The 23,607-nt window shown below is 41.4% G+C and overlaps 1 protein-coding gene across 5 annotated transcripts in view; it reads right to left on the minus strand.

The window, feature by feature from the left end:
- megf11 (multiple EGF-like-domains 11) overlaps positions 1-23,607 on the minus strand; it is an 89,458-nt gene that overhangs the window by 18,259 nt on the left and 47,592 nt on the right. For all 5 annotated transcript variants that reach the window (XM_037768469.1, XM_037768470.1, XM_037768468.1 and 2 more), the window contains 6 exons: positions 12,903-13,149; positions 12,622-12,742; positions 10,690-10,826; positions 7,361-7,573; positions 6,716-6,890; positions 484-604 (listed from right to left, as the gene is read on the minus strand). In XM_037768469.1, the coding sequence (XP_037624397.1) occupies positions 484-604; positions 6,716-6,890; positions 7,361-7,573; positions 10,690-10,826; positions 12,622-12,742; positions 12,903-13,149 (1,014 nt within the window). The remainder of the gene's footprint in view (positions 1-483; positions 605-6,715; positions 6,891-7,360; positions 7,574-10,689; positions 10,827-12,621; positions 12,743-12,902; positions 13,150-23,607) is intronic.

Raw genomic sequence — 23,607 nt, forward strand, 5'->3', positions numbered from 1 at the left:
GGCGTTATCAGCTGTAACTGCTGTATGAGTGCAGAGCAGCGGATGGGAGCTAGCCAGTGGAGCATGCTCACATGCACGAAAAGGATGTACGGCTGGCCCGTCGATGTGAACAAAGCACAGAGAAGCTCTGATTACAACATTACTCCGCTATATCTTTACATAGCAAATAGTTGTTTGCTGCTGTATTAATGCTCTGGATATCGTATAGAGCACCTTTAAATAGAAAACTGAACATAGCAAGTAGTGAATAAATGAAGGCCGGCGGTCGTCTGACTGTTGTGTGAAATACAGTATGTATACGAAAACAACCTACTTTATGTTTTTAGTCTTACATTGTCAAGCACAGAATGCAAGAAGAATCTGACCACAAGTAAAGTCTGTATGTGTGCATCCAGATAAGATGTATACAGTATACAGCAGTCAGGGTAGCGTAAAGCTCGGGAGTCGCTCTGAAGCTTTTACAATGAGTCAATTATACTGTACCTTCCCTGCAGATGCAGGAGCCGTCGGCTGGAGAGCAGGATGCGTGATTGTGGCAGGAGCAGGTGGACATGCAGCTTGGTCCGTATAGACCAGGAGGACACACTGTAGCACAGTCCTCACCCTGAGGTAGAAAAAATAATGCAAAGTCATGAAGCAAAGAATCAGCATGGCAATAAATGCTGACTCTGGCAAACCAAAAATAGGAATAATATAGTCTGAATAGATGCAGAGAGAGAAAGAGATGCGAGGTTCACTGCACTTCTCCAGAGCTTACTGAACTGTTTATTTAGACCAGTCATGCTGTATCTGTATACAGGATGAGGAGCAAAGCAACGGTTAAGCTGAATGGATTTATGATCGTAACTGAAGTTCAAGAGGAAGGACCCCCCAAAGCTATCGCCTCCCAGCTTCCAATTATGCACTCTATATATTCTGACAGCACCTACTCCCAGCCACGCTGCGCTCTTTGCAAGCATACTCCACCCCATCTCTTCACTTCTCTCTCCATCTCGCTCTCCCGTTAGGTTCGCCTCACGGGGGGGTCTCCACTTTCATCAGTGGAGAGACTGGCAGGACTCAGAGAATCCAGACTCTTCCCATCTCCAACCAAGGTACTACCAAAACTGCCTTTATTAGCTTTGGTGCATTAATATAACAATTACTGTTCTAAATAAACTTGATACTAGGCTTGTCACAGTAGTCGGTGTTACTGGTGTAACACAGTATTCGAGCATACACCGACTACAATACTTGCCTACTACCCCCACCAACATTTTGCTTTTTTCACTGAAATAAAACCCATTTACTTCATTTTCGTGTATCATTGCCGTGTTCTCAATACATAGTCGAACAACATATGTTACAAACTGAAAGTGAAAGTCTCAGCACAGAGTAGCAGGAGTCAGATTTCACACACACACACACAGGACCAGAGAGTTGACAGATAGGACGATGGTGGAGGATCTGGTGTCAAAGCGAAACGCAAAAGCGCCTATTTGACAATATTTCGGATTTAAACTCATAACATTAATGAGGCAATTGGCGAGCGGAGGACGGGTGGTCACAGCCGGTGCAAGGTGGAAACCTGCAGCCCCGCAGCGAAAGCTCGACTAGAGAGGCCAGACACACAGCCATCCAACGTTAAAGATCAAAGAAAGCACTCCACATATTAAGCAACATCTTTTCTTGTAAAATGTCCGGTGTAATCTGTAACACTGATGTCGTCATAAATTCATTAACCGGTGGGAATATGTCCTCACTATGACATCACTACTTGTGACTACTAGATGTGGTTCTTGCTTGGTGAAATGCCCATTGGAGGATACATCTATAAAACCGTACACTGCAGCAGAGATTTTGTAGACACAAGTGAGTGGAACCATCAAGAGGGAATCAATTTCAGGGTGAAGTGATGCAGGGCTCAAGTCCAGAGTTCAACCCTCCACTTTGTCCCAACTACCCAAAGGACACAACTTGAGGATCATTTGCTTGTCCCTTAATTAGCGACTCATATTTGGCATTCTTTCTAATATCCAGCAGGGGGTGACTCTTCTGGTTGCAAAAAGAAGTCTGATTGTATAGAAGTCTTTGAGAAAATGACCCTACTTCTCACTTGATTTATTACCTCAGTAAACATTGTAAACATGAGTTTAGGGTCTCAATCGCTAGTTTCAAGTCTTCTTCAATACAGCATGATGTTCATTTAATAAATTATGGTCCCATTTAGAGTCAAATAGACCATAAAGCAGGGTATGCTTTAGGACGTGACTACCTTGTGATTGACAGGTTACCACGGCGTTGTCTGGTATGAGAGTTGACGTGTTTTTGTCGTTGAACTTTAACCCTTTCACAGTGTGTTTTCAGTTCATGAAAGTTAATTGTAACATTTTGGTCGCCTAAAAATGTCTTATTCAGCGTTCGGTTGTACTTAGCTCCACCTTCTTGAGTCACTTCTGGTTGCAGAAAAAAAAAAGATGGCGACGGCCAAAATACAAAACTCGAGGCTTCAAAATAGCAGTCAACAAACCATTGGGTGACGTCACGGTGACTATGTCCACTTCTTATATACAGTCTATGGTTATGATCAGAGGAAAATATTGTAAACCTCCCAGTGCCGAAGCAGCTGGTGACAACATGTGTATCGGAGGAAGCACATGGTTGTCTACACCTGCATCAGGACAACAGCGGGAGTTAGCGGCACTAAGAATGACAATATGATGACACCAAACTGGGGAGAAGCAAAAACCAAACAAATACAACTCCATGGTGAACTGGGTGGACATGGGAACGGCAGACGACTCTCAATCTACTATTAATAAGCACACCAATGGGAGATCGGCAGCCATGCTGGCGCGGCCTTAAAGTCCCTTCACCATTGCATTAGAGTGAACTATCTGGCAAAGGACATGGAGTACTCCTTCCACGTCCTCTGCACCCTGCCGTCATTAGAATTTCTCTGCTTTGAAGGCTGAGCACAGCCCACCTCCACTAGTCTCGTCCCTCCCTAAGCTGGAGATCACAGCCAGTCTATGGATTCCCACACCCTCCCTCGCACACCCTGCTTTGAGTGACAGGTGACACAATGATTTAGAGTTCCAATTAGTGGCCCAGAGGAGTCCTGAGTGGCTCTTGCCTCGCTCACCAGAGCACTGGGGGACCGCTGGCTGCTCGCTGCTCTCATTATCATTTTGAACTCAGTTTAAACAGGAGGCAGGAGGAGATGTGCCAGTGGACGCCAGGGGCAGAACACACATCTTAAAACATCTCTCCTCCCCGTACACCACATAAAAGCGCCCGTCTGTGAATGAAATTTTTATCAATCGGTTGCAATAACCTTTGTTCTGCTGAAAATGACAGCTTCAAGACTGCTAACAATAGCAGTTCAGTTACAGTTGTTAAGTGCGGGGAGAAGTTCGACCAGCAGCCAGTGGGGGCTGGAGCGCATGGGAGGGGTTCGGCCTGTCTTCAGAGCACAGGCAATTTACTGGTGACTGGACTCATGGATAAAACGTCATGCAGCCACAAATGACCACATGGATTTTGCTGCATCCTTGGCTGCGTCCGATTCCACTTGGTTTCACCCTCGTGGCGCAGAGACCAGTGGTTGGTCTGCTCTCAAGAGGGGGAAGGCAGCTCTCTCATTAGTCGACTGATTCATATTCCTTCTGAGCCGCGAAGGATAGAAGTCTGTATGTGGAGAATCATTATTAATACACGGGCTGTCAGTCCATCGCACGAGAGCAGCAGGACCTTACATAACTACACAGCCAATGGAGGCTGGTGAGAGGCGGCCAGGTCGTCCTTGGCCAAGGCACTAAATTCATACCTATTAGTATCTTAATGTAATTGGAGAGCACTTTTTCCAGAAAGCCTCTCACTGACACAACATTGATCAGCCTCTTACCCATTGAGACTAGATGCAAATGGCACCACTAATTACCAATCAGTCTCACTCCTTAACAGTCCATCTAACTGCTGGATGAGTGACTGCAGTTTAAAATTCATGCAGCAAGACAGAAAATGAACCTCTGAACCTTTTGATGAGGCTAGAAAGCCCTCAGAGATAGGAAAATGATTTGTTTTCACCACCTACAAAGGCAGACTGGAATCCATTCCTAATGCATTCACATTTCTGATACAATCGTATATCAACACAATCTGTAGAAACCATAGCAGGGAAGAAATGTTACTGCGTGAGTACATGCTGCAGATTGCAAGGGACAATGCCTGACTAGGTAACATGTAATCACTTTGTCCCAGTCAAAAAGAGCATGTCCAATTACTAGAGCTAAATCAAGCGTGCAGGAGCTCAGTCTGCTCCGACACTTTGCTTGGTTTGCCCCCCGATGGGACTCCAGAACAAAGGTGCAGCAGGGAGGCTTAGTCCTATCAGCTGTCCCCTGAGGAAGTGACTTCACCAGCAATCATAGGCTCAACACCGTCATCAATCACATTTTAAAAGCCCCACTGCGTGGTAATGATCACGTACCATGTATGTGACATAAAGCTACACACTTAACAAGTAAGAGCCACAATCTGACTTTCTACCAAAGCGGCTTTTGTAGCAAAAAAGCTACTACGTGGACTCACCTCACCCTGCAACACACACACACAAACACACCAGTCCTCCATACGAGGTGCGTCTGTTCCCATCTGACTGCCTCTTTTTCTATCCAGCTCCTGCCCTCTAGGCCTGTTTAATGGATCTGGCAGCCCTTCCCAGCAGCCGCCAAAGAGAACAGGTGGAGCAAATTAAGACACAGTCTGCGGCCCCGCTCGGTAGCTCAATTCACCACAGTGGCCCCGCTGTAAGACACAGGCAATTTCCACTGAAATGTAATGTTGGCAGAAATGTACCCTCTCTCGGTCTCTGTTGCTCTGTAACTTCAGATTGGAAGACAAGAAATACAATGGGAAAACGGATTGAAGTTACCCAACTAATTTGACAGTTGTAGAAAAGGGGACAATATAGCTGCTGCACAAAAACTGCTAAAATGGAAACCTATATAGGTCAAAGATTCAATTTTCTCCCAATTGGTCGAGGACTACTTGTCTCCCTGAAGTTAAGGCGTATCAACCCTATTTGTAAAATACACACGACTGATTATTAATGTCTGCAAAGGGCCGGACCAGGGAATGAATCATTTAGCGAGGAATTTCTCGCGGTGCAGTAGAGCACATCTATAATAAGGCAATAATAAAATGTCTCACCTTGCTTCTGCCTGCCTATGTACAAAAAGCTTCTAAAGTAATACCGGGACCACTTACAGAACATTACAACCACAATGACGCAAACGTTTTACTACGGTCACAAATAACATAAATCAATGCAAAACAACCTTCATAAAGAGCTATATTATGGACACAATACTGATATCGTTACACGGACCTCCTTTTATCATTATTATCTAATGAAACTACAGATTTTCACAAGGAGCGAGGTTACAATGACAATTAACCTATGGCAGTTTTATGAAAAAATTAATATAACCAACAACATCATTATAATCTGTTACTCCGTAATTACAGCAGTGATTAAATTAAAATAGAGAGCAGCATGTTAAATCATTTCAAACACAAAGTTATATAAATAAGTCATATTTTAAGGACTGATGTTTAAGGGTTCTAATGTATTGTGTGTGTTGATCTTTCCTCCTTCTTTGTTTTCAATGTGTTTAAACTTGTGGAAGACAGAACCTGCCAAAAATAAATAAATAAATAATTAAATATGTCATTAAATGTAGCAAACATAATATCAAAAATAAATGTAGTCATTCATTAATTGACATAAATTGATATTTCTGTTTTAATTTGCTTCTTCGTCGACTACATGCTAGCTATCTAGCCCAGTCCTCTATATATTTATTGAGTCATTTATTTATTCATTCATTTATTTTTGATTTTGGCAGGCTCTGTCCTCCGTATAAATTAGGTCTGTCAATCAATTAAAATCGTTAATTGTGATTAACCGCAAATTAATCGCACATTTTTTATCTGTTCAAATGTACCTTAAAGGGAGATTTGTCAAGTATTTAATACTCTTATCAACATGGGAATGGGCAAATATGCTTGCTTTATGCAAATGTATGTAAATATTTATTATTGGAAAACAATTAACAACATAAAACAATGACAAATATTGTCCAGAAACCCTCACAGGTACTGCATTTAGCTTAAAAAATATGCTCAAATCATAACATGGCAAACTGCAGCCCAACAGGCAACAACAGCTGTCAGTGTGTCAGTGTGCTGACTTCACTATGACTTGCCCCAAACTGCATGAAGTATCATATCATAAAGTGGGCATGTCTGTAAAGGGGAGACTCGTGGGTACCCATAGAACCCATTTTCATTCACATATCTTGAGGTCAGAGGTCAAGAGTCAATTAGTGGCTTTAAAACAAATTTATGTTAACGCGTTATTATTGCATTAACTTTGACAGCCCTTTTACGTAATACATTTTAAGTTTTCCTATTTTATTGTATCTTCTCTTTCTCCTTTCCCTTGGTTCTTACTTCAGGGAATATTTGCTTTGTGTTAGTTTGTGTAAAATATTTGTTCTTAGCACTTTGGCATGTTGGCTCTCTCCTAAAGGAGATTTAGATTTTGTCAGACCAAGTAAAGGTCAAATTAAAATAAAATAAATAACAATAAACAACAGTAAAACATTACCATGATAGCAGCCACTGACCTAAGTACGATTAAACAGCAGTGAGGATATACTGTACTCACCATGAACCCGGGGGCACATATACAAGAGCCTTTGACAGGATGGCAGTCAGCTCCGTTGTTGCAGCTACAAGGCAGCATGCATCCCTCTCCGTAGTATCCAGGAGGGCATGTCTCATTACAGTAAAGCCCTGTCCATCCCGCAGAGCAGGTGCATTCACCAGAAAGCGGGTGGCAGCTAGAACATAATGAGGAAGAAAGATGGGACAACAACAGGAAGAGTGAGGCAAAGTTTCAACACTTCATTCGTGAGCAGGGGTCAAAGTGTGAAGTCTGCGCCGACAGCAATTCATCCATCCATGTGTCTACGTGCTTGTTTCAGATAGATGAGGTGTCCCTTTTCTCCTTCTTTCTGTAATGACTTCTACGGTCGCTGCCCAACTCCAGCCGGAATCAGAGCATTAACATTGCATTAACTATGAATGCGGCTGAGAAATTATGAATGAAGCAAAAGGTCGCGATTAAAAGCTAACTGGATGACATGGCTGAGAGGTGTCCAGACTTCAGAATGAGTGCTGGCTTAGAGCGAAGATGAAGCAAAAATTGAGTTGGAAAAGTCTTTATTCATAAGGAGCTACAGGGGGGGCTTTGCTTCAGGGCTTGGTTGGGGCGAAGATGAGTGCGGCCTCGCGCTGATGTCTCACTTACCTCACGGTGTTGGTGGTATTACAGGGGCAGTACTTGTCACAGATGAGGCCGTAGAGGCCCGGGGGACAGAATCTCTCTTGGCAATTAGGGCCTTTAAACCCGGTTTCACACAGACAGGCTCCATTGATATGGTGACACTTGGCTCCATTCTGACACTCACACCTCTGGTTGCACTGCGGACCAAAGGTGCCCACCGGACAGTCATCCTGGCACCTGCAGGAGGAAAAATTTAACATTTTTAAATTGGTGCTATAAAAAGAAAATTTAAAAAATTTGAGTAAAAAGTGGTAACCTGAAATTCGAATGTTAAAAAGGTTAAAGCACCTTTGTACACGTGATATATTGAAAATATTAGAGCTGAAACAATTAGTCAATTACTCAATTAGTGGACAGAAAATTAATTAACAGCAATCGTGATAATAAATTAATTGTTTATGTGAAGTTTTGCTCTTTTTTTCTGTTTTATATCATCATGAATTGAATATCTTTAAGTTTTAAACTGTTGGTCTTGACATTTTATACACTTAACAATGAATCAATAAAATACTAACGGATTATTCAACAGTGAGTATGAGCAATAGTTGCCAGTCCAAAAGTTAGTTATGGTGTAATTGCCCCTTTCATTATACCATCACCACTGCTGCACAGCACTACTTGCATATTATTACAACTGAAACATTTAAACGGAAAATACTAAATATCCATTTTGGATATATTGTACCAACTGAAATTCTCAGCTAGTGTTTCAAAAATGGTTATTGTTGTAACTTCTACAAAATATGCAAAATATGAAAGGAAAGTTCTTAGGATCAACAGTAATAACGGTAACTGTGAGCACTTTCATGACGATGGTTAGGTACAATACAATGCAATGTTTATGTGAGTATTTGAAAACAGCAGTGGTGAAAAGTAGCATTTACTCAAGTATTGTACTTAAGTACACATTTGAGGTACTTTACTTGAGTATTTCTATTTTCTGCTACTTTATGCTTCTACTCCACTACTACTACTATCTCAGACGGAAATATTGTAGTTTTTTGCTCCGCTACATTCTGACAGTAGTCAGATACTAGAGTTACTAGTTACTTAGCAGTTTTAGATTAACAATACAAACTATAATCAGTACAATATTATTATGTCAATAAGGCTTTTTGGTCCTCAGGGGGAAATTCACAAGCTATCAGCAGTATTGTAAAGTAATATATAATAGAATAAAATATAGTGAAGAACACATTAATGCATCAATAATTATAATCCAATAATATGACATATATTATTCTGAGCCATTTCCATAATGAGTACTTTTGGTACTTTAAAGCAGCAGTCGGTAGAACTGGAGCAAATATGATTAAAAAGTTATGTTTATAAAACAGTCACTGTATCCTGACAATAGTGCATGAGACCGGTAATCTGAAAAAAATAATCTGTCTCTGTGTCCCCCGGTGCTCCTAACGGCATCTCCAAGATTTCACAGACCGGAGGAAAACAACCAATCAGAACCGAGCTGGAGTCTGCCGTCCAGCTGCCGTCCAGCTGCCGTCCAGCTGCCGTCCAGCTGCCGTCCAGCTGCCGTCTATGAGAGCTGGTTGTCAATCACTCGCAAACTCATTCATTGCGATTCAAATATGAATCAATATTCTGTATATAACTGTAATGACTATTTCTCGCCTCAAATGTTTACAGAAACATCATGTAGTGTAAATAAGAACTTTTGTGACCCAGCAGCCAGTTGAGGAAATACCAAGCACCGCCCACCAGCCGGAGCACAGCCAATAGGAACGCTCTCTCTCTGAAAAGACCTGTTATTGGCCAAAGTTTCCCGGCACAGGCTAGATTTTTTAAAACCTGAAAACAGAGCCATGAGAAGGTGCAGAAGTCTAGTTTTCTCCCCGAACACTTGAATTACAATATGCTGAAAGGTTATTATGGATTTTTTACCCAATGATGCCAAAAATAGACTTCCTACTGCCACTTTAAGTACATGTTGATGCTAATACTTTTTTACTTTTACTTCAGTAACATTTACAATGCAGGACTTACACTTGTAACAGAGTATTTCTACAGTGTGGTATTGCTACTTTTACTTAAGTAAAATATCTGAGTACTTCTTACACCACTGGAAAACGGTGGCTATTTGATTTTAGAATAAAACGTTTCAGCTACTATTGTAATATAGTCAAACTATTACATCATTAATAGTCTTTTCACATTTTACAATTTAAATAATTAATTTTTAATTTGAAAACATTTCCATTAATCCAAGACTGACATGAAGTTCAACGAGTACATGACAGGAAGCTCTAAAAGCATCCCCCTGCGGTCAGCAGTTGGACAAGACTTAGTAATCGCCATCAACCAGAGTTGATGAGTTTCTCCACGTGAAGAACTGAAGTAGATCAGAAAATGGATTTTATCTTCACTTAAATATACTGACTTAACTACACAATCTTGGCGGAGGATCAATCTCAAGAGTCTAACAAAGCTATTACAAATAGCTCAATTACATTAGAAAATGGGCGAGTTATGTTTCATGTTTAAATTACCCTGGCTTTAGTTTTATCAGGGGACGATGGTATTATTAAACTAGACAGGGGAGGGTGGGGGCTAACACAATCTCAGATTATTCCTGGCAGGTTAATTCACCTGCCACTGACAAAATGAATGAGGGCAATTTTGCAAAATAATAAAGGAAAGGAGAGGTCTCGTCGAGGAAGTGTTTCCATCCAACAGACAATTGCTTTAGCTGAACTAATAAACCCAGGCTGCTCTGTGCTGCTCTGGCAGGCATGGGGAACAAAAAAGATCTGTGGATTTCAATGAGACCTTAATATAAGCCCATTACTTATAATTAATGAGCAGAAGCCAAACAGCATGTAGCCCATGGTAAGATCAATGGGTAGGCTGGGAGAGGAGGAGGATGAAGGCTGAAGACATGAAACCTTGCTGGCCAGCATGAAGTATAAGATTAATTAAACATAAACACCCCTATTAAAAGCTTCCAATCCACCTTCAAATGGACTAATGGGCATTTATAAATGCTTATATCTCTTGAGCGTGAGATTTTTCCAGCATTTCCTTTCTCTTTTTAAAGAACAGCCAGGTTTGTGCCTCAGTTGGACGTCAACAAAGAGAATAGGTCAATGAGTGACTGTTTAATGTGCGACTGTCGGCATGAAACCATCCTTTGCATTAAATACTAATATCAATAAATCATGCCATTGTCTGACCTATTTTCAAAGTAGGAGTGCAAAAGTTTGCGCCGAGTACTTCACGAAAGGCTTTTGTGCATAATAATTCAGCAGCCTGCTGCCATGGTGTCAGCTGCGTACCTGCGTCCGCTGAAGCCAGCTGCGCACTGGCACTGCCCCGTGACGTGGTCGCACAGTCCGCCGTTACGACAGGAACAGTCCTTGCTGCAGTTGATGCCGTACTTGCCAAGAGGGCACGGCTGGGCACAAACTGAACCCTTTGAAAAACAGCCAGCAAAGAACCACATGAGACACATCGTTCACGACTTCAGGAGAATAAACTCTGTATCAACCTTTGTTGACATGCTGTTTATGTTTTCCTGTCTGTTTCTGGCATTATATCCTCCTATGTATAAAATACAGTTTTACATTAAAGAAATAACCTAAACTGACAACAATACTCAAAACAACACAGTTTATCACACATTATCTTCAGAAAGTTGAAATTAATGTTTGATTAATGAGTTTATCTTCATGTTGACCTTTGTTTGGCAGAAATTACATGGACACGAGCACTAGAATAGTTTCATTGTACTGGTTAACCAGTTGTTGTTGCTGTATTGGCAAGTAATTGATTTAAAAGTAGGGTTGGGCAATATGACGATATACAGCATGAAACAATAGAAATTTGTCGACCCTCAGAGATTTTATTTCATGGATTCTTTCCCTTTAAAATCTCTGGTTGCTTTAGGTAATTCTGCAATATAAATCCATTTATAGCATAATAGAAGATTTTATCTTCCACTCCTGATTTAAAAGAATGCTAAAAATGCTAAATAGGTTGTGCTTTCAAAAGCACTAGTGCAGTGCCCGTTCGGAGCGTGTGCACATCCGTAACGGGCCGATTGCTTGGCTGGCTGCTTGTACACGTCAAGTGTGAAGTTGATTGGATGAATGTAGATATGGAGATATGCAAAGGGCAGTCATACATAAATTTATAGACAGACAGAGAATACTTCCTTTATAGTTAGCTGATGATGCTACAGCACCACCTATTGGCCAAATGGCACCAAATGTGCCATGGTCACTCAGACATTGTATCTACACATGTCCACCAAATGTGGTCGCAATAGCACAAAGCGTTTAGGAGATAAAACCATTTTTGTAATATAACCATTTCAGCTAACTTTGAAGGCCAGCTTTAGCAAAACCGTATTGAACATCAACAATCCAAAAACATAACTTTTTCTGGAGAGATGATCTCTACAAAATTTAGTCTAGATGCAAATGGGCGTGGCTTATATGGATAGATTCGTCTGGACCCACAAAATCCAGGGAAAAAGGCATTTTGATCTTGATGGTTCAAAACTTATGGTTCAAAAGTAACAGGCCAAAATATAAAGTTAGTGCCACCATCAGGCCAAATTGCACCACATTCGACACTGCACACTCCCTTGAGTCCTGAGCAATACACCCTCCAAGTGTGAAGTAGATCGCATGAGCGGCTCTCGAGATATGAGAATAACACACAGACAGACAGACGGACAGACAAACAGACATTCCTCGCTTTATAGTTGGATACAATCCTTTCTTCAAAAAAAAATATATATATATATTTTTGCTTTATTAACGTTATTCAATAGTTTGACAGTAGAGACAGACATGTGGGGAGAGTTAAAGCAAGATGTCATGCAACAAAATTCCCCAGCTCGAATCCAACTGGTAGCGTTGCCTGAAAACACAACACTTCTGGGATGTCCCTAAAGTAACACTTTATATTGTTGACTGTGGGCGGCCATGATCACTTGACTTTACTTTGAGAACTGGGGTTTGAGGAAGCATGCACAACCTCCCCACCGGGCACTCCAATTATTCATCTCTTGCAGGGAGTAGAGAATCCTCATTTATAATTGATCATATTGATCCTAAGGTCCATGTTCTCAACATGACAGTCTCTACTGTAAAGACTACATTAGAGATATAAACGTTTGGGGTTTTTCTTTCTTCAGAACACCAACGATATTCAACCCTTTTCTTCCTCGTTACCTTCCCACCTTTGCTCATGTGACCTACCGTCCACCCAATGCGGCAGGAACAATCTCCAGTGATGTGGTGGCACGTTCCTCCGTTCTGACAGGGGCAGCGCTGCTCACACTGAGGCCCGTGACTACCGGAGGGGCAGCGCTCTCCACAGCTGTCACCAACACAAGCCAAGAGTCAAATGTCTCAGACACATAACTTGTGTTTTTCTTTGCATCAAAAAAGCACGCTGAGACAGACAACAAAATGGCACATCAACATATTGTCATAGACAGCAAAGAGAAAGTTGCAAAGGAATAATTGCTGGTACTCACAAAGCCCCCGAGTAGCCCGGCGCACAGATGCACTCTCCGGTCTCGTGGTTGCAGGTGGCACCATTGAGACACTGGCAGGGTAGTTGGCACGCCTTGCCGTAGTAACCATGCTCACAGAGCTCCTCACATCGCCATCCCTGGTAGCCATCAGTGCAGACACAGGCACCTGTGATGGGGTTACACTTAGCCCCATTCTGGCACTGGCACCGATTACTGCAATGAGGTCCCCAGTAGTCACTCTCACAGCCTGCAGGCACACAGAGAGAAGAGGAGGCATCAGACAGAGCAGAGAAACACAACAAAAGAGGAATATGCACCAGCTTTTATCCTTGAAAACAACTGAAATCTTATATAAAATAAATGGAAGTAATTAATAAAATATATGACGTGTAATAGTTCATCATGAATATCAGCGAATGACTTAACACTGTGAAAACATTCTGACAGTGCTCCACAAGGTTGATATCCTTGACATTCATGCCTATAATTAACTTTCAAGTTTTTAATGTGAATGTGTTTTTTTTGCTTAAGGGGATACTTCACCCACAAAAATGTACCCTTACCCTGTGTTACCTTGAAGTCTTGGAGAAAACTTTGTTTTTCTTGCATCCCTCCACGGCGAACGAAGAATCAAAAAACTGAGAAAAGTCTTGATGAATTGAAGTAAATGTGGGCAGCGTAAAATAACAGCAAATCTGTTTCAAAACCAGTGGTCAACCTCCGGGTCTGAGAAGTGAAGCCAATGCTGAAGTAACTTAACTTGCATTCTTTCTAACAGCCAGCAGGGGGCGACTCCTCTGGTTGCAAAAAGAAGTCTGATTGTAAAGAAGTCTATGAGAAAATGACCCTACTTCTCACTTGATTTATTACCTCAGTAAACATTGTAAACATGAGTTTATGTTCTCAATCCCTAGCTTCAAGTCTTCTTCAATACAGCATGATGTTCATTTAGGAAATTATGTTCCCATTTAGAGTCAAATAGACCATAAAGCAGGATATGCTTTAGGGCGTGGCTACCTTGTGATTGACAGGTCGCTATCACAGCATTGTTCGTCTTACAACTTTAACTCTTTCACAGTGTGTTTTCTGTTCATGAAAGTTGATTATAACCTTTTTGGTTGACTGAAAATGTCTCATTCAGTTGTACTTAGCTCCACCCTCTCGTGTCACTTCTGGTTGCAAAAAAAAAAAAATGGCGACAGCCAAATACCAAGATGGTGACAGCCAAAATGACGAATTTGAGGCTTCAAAATGGCAGTCCACATGCCAATGTCACGGTGACTACGTCCACTTCTTACATACATTTTATGATCAAAACATCCGTTTACAAACTCTCACACAACTCCTGCAGTATAATCCAATCCATTACTTCCCAGACACATGAATTTTCACGAAAACCTTACTATTTAAACACTTCGGACTTGCACAGACGGGTAACACGCCTGCGCCCGAGTAAGACTGTTTATGCAGAAATGTTTTAAATAGTAAAATTTGAGTGAAGATGCATGTGTCTAGGAAGTAGTGACTGGATAAATGAGACTTGGATTATACTGCAGGAGTTGTGTGAAAGTTTGTAAATGAATGTTTTGATATAGTTTTGCTGTTGTTAAACACGTCCCCAATTTACTTCAATTCATCAAGAATTTTCTCTGTTTTTTGGATTCTTCGTTCACCATTGAGGCATCTAATAAAAACTGTTTTCTTCAAGAACTCAAGGTAACACTGGGTGAGTAACTGATATACAAATGGTCATTTCATGGGTGAAATATTCCTTTAAAGGATCATTTAAAAGGTCTTATGAAATTCTTATTCTCACAAAAAGATAAAAAAAACAACAACATTGAATTGATCCTATTAATATTGTCTGTGCAGACAAAGCTTGACAGCTTATTCCTCTGTGCCATAGAGCTCAATTTTCGTCAAAGAACTATTAAAAACACATCAATGATGTTACCACCGTAGCACATTTTTCTTCATTACCAAGAACACGGTCCTGTAGTTTATTCTGAATCAATCCCACATACACAATCGTGCTGCTGTAGCTAAATACTTACTAGCGGAGCAACAAATACACTAAATTCTCCTGTTTGAGTATTTACTACAGTGCCCTAAGCCATGTGAAATCATTTAGAGTTTTGGTCTTTTCATGGGATTTCTTCACAGTAATAAAAAACGTAGAATATCAGCAGCCATATGTTTTAAATGTATTCACTGTGTTCATTCCTGCTCTGGGTCAAAGGCTGCATGAGTGTATCCAGGCATGCCCGGAGCGAAAAGCAGAGAAACAGGTTGCTATCCACCACATCACTCTCACATTCAGAGACATGGACACACAAACAAACACAGGAAGAACATGCAAACAAATCCACAGAGAAAGAACCTGAGCCAGGAATCAAAATGAGACTGTGTGTGTGTGTGTGTGACCACTGAGCTTCTGTTTCACACCTACAAACACTCCTCTGGTACGTTTGACACTTCTGTAAGACAAATATGAAGCCAGCAACACGGCAGAACAAAATTCATATCGCCTGTCAATACAAACCTCCCAAGACATGAATCAAGCTGTAACCAAACCTGTTGGTGCCCCAGAGAAGCTTCTGGCTGAAAAATACACTGGACAAACATTACAGCTGCTTGCAGACAGCCAGCTCAATCAAGTTGATCATTTGTCTTTCTTTAAGTCACTTAATATATGGATGTATTGGACAGGTCTATATTATTTCAGCTAAATCTTGTGGTACAGTATAGGGGCTGTATATTCCCTCATTAATAACAACAAAAAACAACAGAGTTATTTAATTATGAAACATACTGCACCTTTGTTTGATATCTCTAAAAAATAACATGAAAGTTAAGCTTTTGAGATGGGAAAGTCCTTCCCAACAGATCATTGAGAAAAACACGTTCAAACACTTTGAACATGAACCGCTCTCCTCATCATTCAGGTAGACCCCTTGATGAATTGACAGCTCACTTAGATGCTTTCCCATTTTCACCATCTAACCTTAGCTAACTTTGCCTGTTATTTGATGTCTGTAATTAGCATATAACAGTTTAAGCCAAAGTTGTTATTAAATCTCTCAATTAAATCTTGATTAATTCCAAAACCCAAAGATATTCTGTCTACAGCTGCAAAGATTAATCGATTATAGTTGTCAACTATTGAAGTGGCAGTAGGCAGGATATTTTTGGCATCATTGGGTAAAAATTCCATAATAACCTTTCAGCATATTGTAATTCAAGTGTTCGGAGAGATAACTAGACTTCTGCTCCTCCTCATGGCTCTGTTTACAGGCTTTAGAAAATCTAGCTTGTGATGGGAGACTTTGACCAATCACAGGTCATGTTATTGAGAGAGCGTTCCTATTGGCTGTGACCAGAACTTGGCGTTCCTTCACCAGATTTCACAATGGCGGCAGCGTCACAAACTTTCTCATTTTACACCTGGACAGCAGACCTCAGATCAGCTCTTACTGCTTGTTTTCCTCCTCTGAAAAATCTTGCAGATGCCATTAGGAGCACAGGAGGACACCGGAGGACACCAGAGGACACCAGAGGACACAGAGGCACATGATTCTTTTCAGGTTACCTGTTTCACGTACTACTGTCACGATATAGCGACTGCTTTATAAAAATAACTTTTTTTAATCATATTTGCTCCAATCTCGCCTACTACAGCTTTAAATTAATAATTTATTTAAGAAAAAAAGTCAAAATTCTCTGATCCTCTATGACAGTGAACTCAATATCTTTGTGTTGTGGACAAAACAAGGCATTTGAGGACGTCATCTTGGGCTTTGGGAAACACTGATCGACACTGATCAACATTTTACAGATCAAACAACTCATCGATTAATCGAGAAAATTATCCACATATTCCCAATCAACAACAAAAATATTCGTTAGTTGCAGCCCTAATTCAGTTTACTATTAAATGAGGCATTTGAAAGGCTGGAAGCAGTGAATGTTTGGCCTTTTTGCTTAAACATGTATTTAAACAATGAATTGATAATGAGAATAGTTGCATTAATTTATTAATGTAGTAATCACTTCCACTCAGACTCAACTATGCAGTAAAATCCAGGCATAACAATATGTTAAAAGAGGCCAAAAAGCTTTGTAGACTTTCAGTGATTTCAGCACTATAAGCAGCCTTATTGACATTACACATTGAGTCATTGACATTACACATCAGGCTTAATGTGTTTTAACTGAAATTCCTGGTACTTCCCTCGTGGATGAATAAACTGTATAAAGATGAAATGTTCAAACAGGTGCAAAGCATAGTTCTGTCACTCAGAAATGGGTGAAGATACATACTGTGAGTGATTCTGGTATAGACTGAGTACTGTATATGTGATGTTGACACACCACAACCATCATAGAGGAAGGCATGAACAACATCCTGAAATTAATCTGCAGAAAGGGAAGCAATGTGCAAGCTGTTCACACCTCTCAGTGACTAGAGGGAAGAGCAAAAGAGGATGCAAAGATCAAGAACGAGGAACGAGGGATTTTTACATGAAACGGTTTGTTACTTGTGTGTCTTTTAACACCTTTTTCAGGTGCAACTTCAGCAATCAGCTGTCAAAATGGGCAGCGGGAAAAAAAAAACTGCTGTAGCTCTGGTGACAAACGCTCACTTTTCAAACTTTGCTAAATGTACTTTAAACTGACTAACTGTATCGTACTTGGAGTAATAGTGCGGAGAGCTCCAATTTGATGGGATAACACCTGGATGAGAGGATGTTCATCCTTTGTGACGACTGTGCTAGTCCCCAGAGGTGTCATCCCTCAGTAACAACGAAGAGCAGAATTAGTCTTCCCAGCTGTATTGTAATATTGGCACTCAAGAAAATTGGTTATAGGTTATACAGTATAACCTAGCTGCTTTACATGGGTTAATGTAAATAGCTCAGAGGCATTAGATAGCGGTACCTACGGGAATGATGTAAAACAAGCAATTCCTGCATTCCTCAGGGGATGTCTCTGTTTAGAAAAACTCAATACGTCCCATAAAATGCAAGCAAATAGCTAATCTTCAAGGTTAAATGAACAGCCCGCTTTTATGTGAAAAACAATCGGTAGTGAGCCGGGGTAGCGGGCAGTCTTCACTCTCACCACGGTAATTGTTCTTTCGAGGATCTAGTGGTGATTTAAGTGATTGGTATGGCCTTATGTGTCTCCAGCAGCAGCTGTATTTCCTCACATAAAAGCCCAGCTTGAGATCTAGGCCAGCACAGCACAGCAGCCAGGACGGTGAATATTCCTCTATTGATTCACACATCATCGCAGAATGTAAAGACACTACCCCCCCTCCTTGTACGCTCGCTTTGCCAGAGCTGTGATCCGCCAGAGTGGGAGCTTAATGAACACCACTTCACGGACGGCACTGAAGGTTGTTTTTCCAGGTACACAGCAGGAAGATGATCAGCCCTTCCCTGGTACAGACAGGTCTGCCCTGAAGGGGGTCCTGAAACTCCGGGCTAGTGCAGTATTACTTCTGTGGTCGGACAGACTAGAGGCCACATTACAGGGCTCACATTGATTTGATCTAATCTGCTCCTGGCCTCCAGTCTGGCATGAAAGAGTTCCCTGAAGGTTGAGCTTCTGCCACGCAAACGACCCTGGCACATTAAATCTGAGGTGTGTGCGGGCGGCCCGGGTAATGGATGAGCAGTTTAGCTGCAACTTGGTTTAGCACTCTATAAGCACTCATCAGAGCTCCCTCAGCTCAGCAGTGCTCCTTCAGCACAGTACAAAAACAGGAAAATAACTGGAGGCATCATCACCTCTGGTTCCAGCTTCAAAACCTTGACCACATTAATAAAAGAGAGCATTTTATATTCCGACATGTACAACTCAAAATATGATGTCAGTAAAAATACCCAGAGCGGCAGAGGAAAACAGAAATAAACCAAAAATCTATCCAGCGCTTAATTTGCAGACTTTTCTGGTGCTTAGAAGCTCAACAAATGTTACCATTTGAAGTTTTAAACCTTCTTTAGCTTGCAGTTAGAGGCCTCAGCACATTGAGAGCAAAGCCCATTATCTCGCTGTCTCTCTCCTACACAGAGGTTCTCAAACTTTACCCAGTAGTCTCTCACTTCCCGGCTCCGACAGCATTTAACTGTGATTAAGGAGTCAGAGTTCATGATGAGCTGCGGGCAAAAACAGAGAGAAACATCAGGAGAAGAGTAGCATGTAGCATGAAGGCCTCGGCTTCTGGAGTACAGCTAAATTGTGTGAGGTGATGAGGACCCCCTGTGGGTTGTGGTGTGTAGGCAGTGAATCCCACACAAAGTCTGAAACGAGAGAAGCTGCAATCCTGCCCATTAACAGGCCTGGCCTGGGTCAGTGAACCTAACCAGAGGACACATACACTCGTCAGCCCCGACTCTCAGAGCTCGTAATACATAACAGTTAGAATGTGGATAACCTCACACACCAGGAAAAGGTCCAATCCCAAGGTGCTGGGTATAATCCCCTTGGCTGGAACAAAACAGATCACGTTGAGGGGTACCGGCGGATAGTAAACTTCTGAAGGTGATGTCCAAAGAACGGGCTGAGAGAGCCATCGCGGTGGCGCTGAGCTTTGAAGTGTGCTCAAGAGTCTGCACGATCAGGGGCTGGCTGCAACAGGATTAAAACCCAAACCGCTTTCTGCAGCCGACTTCATCCAGGAAGTCCTCCTGAACTTGGCCTCTTCAGCAAAATGTTTGTCGCTGTTCTCTACGAACGGGAGTCTGTGCCACAGAAAGCCTCTCAGAGCTAATTCAAAATGAGGGCCTGAGTCAAGCTCTTTAAACACAGAATATCCCTCCCCATTCAAAAGAGTTTTAAACTTCATTTATTCAGCTGGACGCAGGGCAAAAGCAAACTTTAATTGGAATCAGGGCTTGACTGGTTTAAACCAGTGGGCAACCTCCAGGTCTGAAAAGTGACGCCAATGCTGAAGTGCCTTAAACTTGCATTCTTTCTAATATCCAGCAGGGGGCGACTCCTCTGGTTGCAAAAAGAAGTCTATGAGAAAATGACCCTACTTCTTATTTGATTTATTACCTCAGTAAACATTGTAAACATGAGTTTATGGTCTCAATCACTCATTTCAAGTTTTCTTCATTACAGAATGATGTTCATTTAGTAAATTATGGTCCCATTTAGAGTCAAATAGACCATAAAGCAGGGTTTGCTTTAGGGCGTGGCTATCTTGTGAATGACAGGTCGCTACCAAAGAACGTATATTGCCAAGAAGTGAAAGTCAATTGTTTGTTCCATTGCAACATCAGCGCCAAGCAGCAAAGCGCTTTCACCATTTTGGACTGAAAGCGAATACCGGACGCCAGTAAAAAGTCCGCCTAAAACGTGCCGTACAAAAGTAAAACAAAATTAACAAAATGCCCTGTATAGAACTATAAAACATTATAAATACAGTATATACAGTATTTTGGACTGAAAGCGACTACCGGATGCCAGTAAAACGCTCGCTTAAAAAGTGCCATACAAAGAAAAACAAAATTATTTCTATTCTATTGTCATATTCTACCGAAATGGCCTGTGTTGAACAATAAAATATTATAAATATAATAAGTATTTTTAGTCCAAAATAGTGGCAGCGGCTGGTGTCAAGAAAACACCGGAGTTTCGTCTCTTTGCTTATATACTCTGTCGCTACCACGGCGTTGTCCGGTCTGAGAGTTGTCCATGTTTTTGTCTAACACCTTTAACCCTTTCACTGTGTGTTTTCAGCTCATGAAAGTTAATTATCACCTTTTTGGTCACCTAAAAATGTCTTATTCAGCATTTGGTTGTACTTAGCTCCACCTCCACTTAGCTCATGTCACCTCTTATTGCAAAGAACCAAGATGGCGACGGCCCAAGCAATGATGGCGACAGCCAAAATGCCTAAGTAGAGGCTTTAAAACGGCAGTCCACAAACCAATGGGTGACAAAACGGTGACTACGTCCACTTCTTATATACAGTTTATAATATAAACGCTGGCCACTCAAGGTGGTGGGTGCAGACAGCTGCTTGCTGCTTCGCCAGCTTTAACTGGGAAAACCACATTATTGCTTTTGGAATATTTGGCAAGCAGCCCGACTTCACTCCCCACTGCCTGAGTCACTCACTGTCACATAACTATTATTAACACACACTGTTGACACTTGGGGAATAACTCAACTCATACAAGACATTAGAAGGTAAAACGCTCCGACTCCTGAGAGCCGTTTTACTCCTTGCTCACTCATTAGCAGAGCTTGTGGGAAAAGCAAAGCAGTGTGACTCATTGTCTCGACGAGTCTCCTGCCTCATGAGAGGAGCGCACCTCGGAGTTTCATATTGTCTGATTCACGCTTTGTACCGCTAAGCTTTGTTCACTTTTTTCCTTGACAGATCTGAATTTTCAAATTACACTCCACGACCAGAGTTAATACGGACAAGTCACTATTTCTAAATGGCATGAAGACACAGGCTTTCTTTGCAGATTTTCAAATATTGAAATGACAATTCTTAAGGAACAATGAAACAATTCTTCCTACAATTTAGCTGACACAAGAATGTGTAATATGCTGTTCTTCAGTCAATATGAGCTATTTGTAATAGGATTTATTCAATAAAAGGCCGACTCAACGTTCAGCTATTCATCACAGCTCCCCAACTCAATGACGCAGACTAATAGAGTGAAAAGACGACAGGTCTGGTTTGAGAGTCTTGAGGGAAAGTGATGATTGTTGTGTAAAAGTGGTAAATTTGCATTGAGTGATAAATGTCTCTCGGCTTTGTTGAACTAGCGGCTGTAAAAGCTGCCGATACGCTACGAGACAGTCCCCACTGTCCCCTCCATGTCCTGCTGACATCTATTACACGGTTATTTATTAGTCCTCAGAAAAGCCAGACACGACAAGTAAACAGTTTAGATACATCCCTGTGAGCTTGACAAATGAATTTCTAAATATACAGAAGAAACTGCCAATAGTCATGGGGGCAGTTCTGCTGAATTGGAATAACAGCGTGCTGCAGCTTCTGCTGTTGGGCGTGTCGTTTGTCCTGCCCTAATTCATCTTAGCCGAGCCCTCGTGTGTTCACAATCCCCTGAGGGAGAAAGAGCAGCACAGGACCAAACCCACAACACAACACAGAGACTCTCTAACAGAGTTTGCTGCTCAGACCGTTCCCCATAATGCACCATGTGCTCCCTCCTGATACCACCTCGCAGCTCGATAAGAAGTAACAAGATCTGACTGTTGCCTATTTGGAACCACAAACTAATGAGTGAATAACTTAATTCTTTTAAGACTATACATCACAGATTAAAAGGTCCGGCCTGGCTGTTTATCCCAAGGAGGATCTGATCATTTGTCCAAGTTCCATTCAGGATGTGAACCCGGATCAATAGGAGCCGTGCAGGTGCCAGCCGGCTCCTCTGCAGCACAGCTGGATCAGGGTTAACAGGGCCGGTGGTTGACCAAGACAGACAAGGCCAGGTCATCTCACGCTTTATTCAAAACAAGCACTTTAGAGTGATGCCTCTCTCGCTCTCTCTCTTTCTAATAAAACAGGCCGTGTTGTAGTGCCAGCAGGCTGTGAGAGATGCTTTTGCTAGTGCAGTAAACCAGTCACTTGTTCAACACAACCTGACACGGCTCATGAAAGCTTCTGGATCAGCAAATTGTTACACAGCCCACTGCTCCTTCCAATTAATAATTTACCCTTCACCCTGTCCTGCAGAAAACAAACCCTTTGCTCTGTTGCCACAGGACAACAACAAAAAAGCAATCAGAGCAGAGGTGGACGTTTATCTACAGTACATATATACGATACACAGTGACTGGAGTATAAATAAAGCCACGATTGTACTGCATCACAGACATAACACACACAGAAGCGGCTCAGTCACAGGCAGCGACGTAGCCGCTCAAAAAACAATGTCAACCCGATAAAACCAACTGTTACCACACTTGATTTGCACACATTGATTTCCTATTTCCAATTATTAATTGTAATTAGGATGAAGCAGAATGTGCCATGGGGCAACAGCAGTCGATGTGAAGGGGTGCGGTCACAGAGTGGAGACTGATATACGTTCATATAATGCCAATACGGGCAACCCCATCAACATCAGGAGAGAGTCAAAGAGTCATCAGGGCAGTATTTCATGAATGTTTGCTGTGGTGTCGATGCAGCTATGTGTATGTGTGTAAACAATCCAGACTCTCTGTGCACAAGAAGTAACTAAGAGCATTTACTGCATTTGAGGTACTTGTACTTCAGTATTTCCATTTAATGCTAGTTTATTCTTCTACATTTCAGAGGCAAAGATTGCACTTTAACTCCGTAGCATTTATTTCAAAGCTTATTAGTTACCGTTTAAATTGAGACTGTACACACAAAACATGTCACCAGTTACAATATGATGCATTGTTAGATAAAACTACCAAACAGTGTGAAAAGCAGTTCAAATTTGCCCTACTTCAATCCACTGCAACATTAAAGTACTGCTTACATATTAACGCATTAATAATTATAATCCAATAATCTGCATATAATGAGTATTCTTAATTTTGATACTTAAATACATTTTATTTAGCAAATACTTCTGTACTTTTAGTTAAAGGGTAACTTCTGTATTTTTCAACCTGGACCCTATTTTCCCACTGACTAATAGGGACAACACTTTCTGAAGTTCTAAAATGTGGATGAGAT

The sequence above is a fragment of the Sebastes umbrosus genome, chromosome 4 (assembly GCF_015220745.1).
Source record: "Sebastes umbrosus isolate fSebUmb1 chromosome 4, fSebUmb1.pri, whole genome shotgun sequence".
Lineage (NCBI taxonomy): Eukaryota > Metazoa > Chordata > Actinopteri > Perciformes > Sebastidae > Sebastes > Sebastes umbrosus.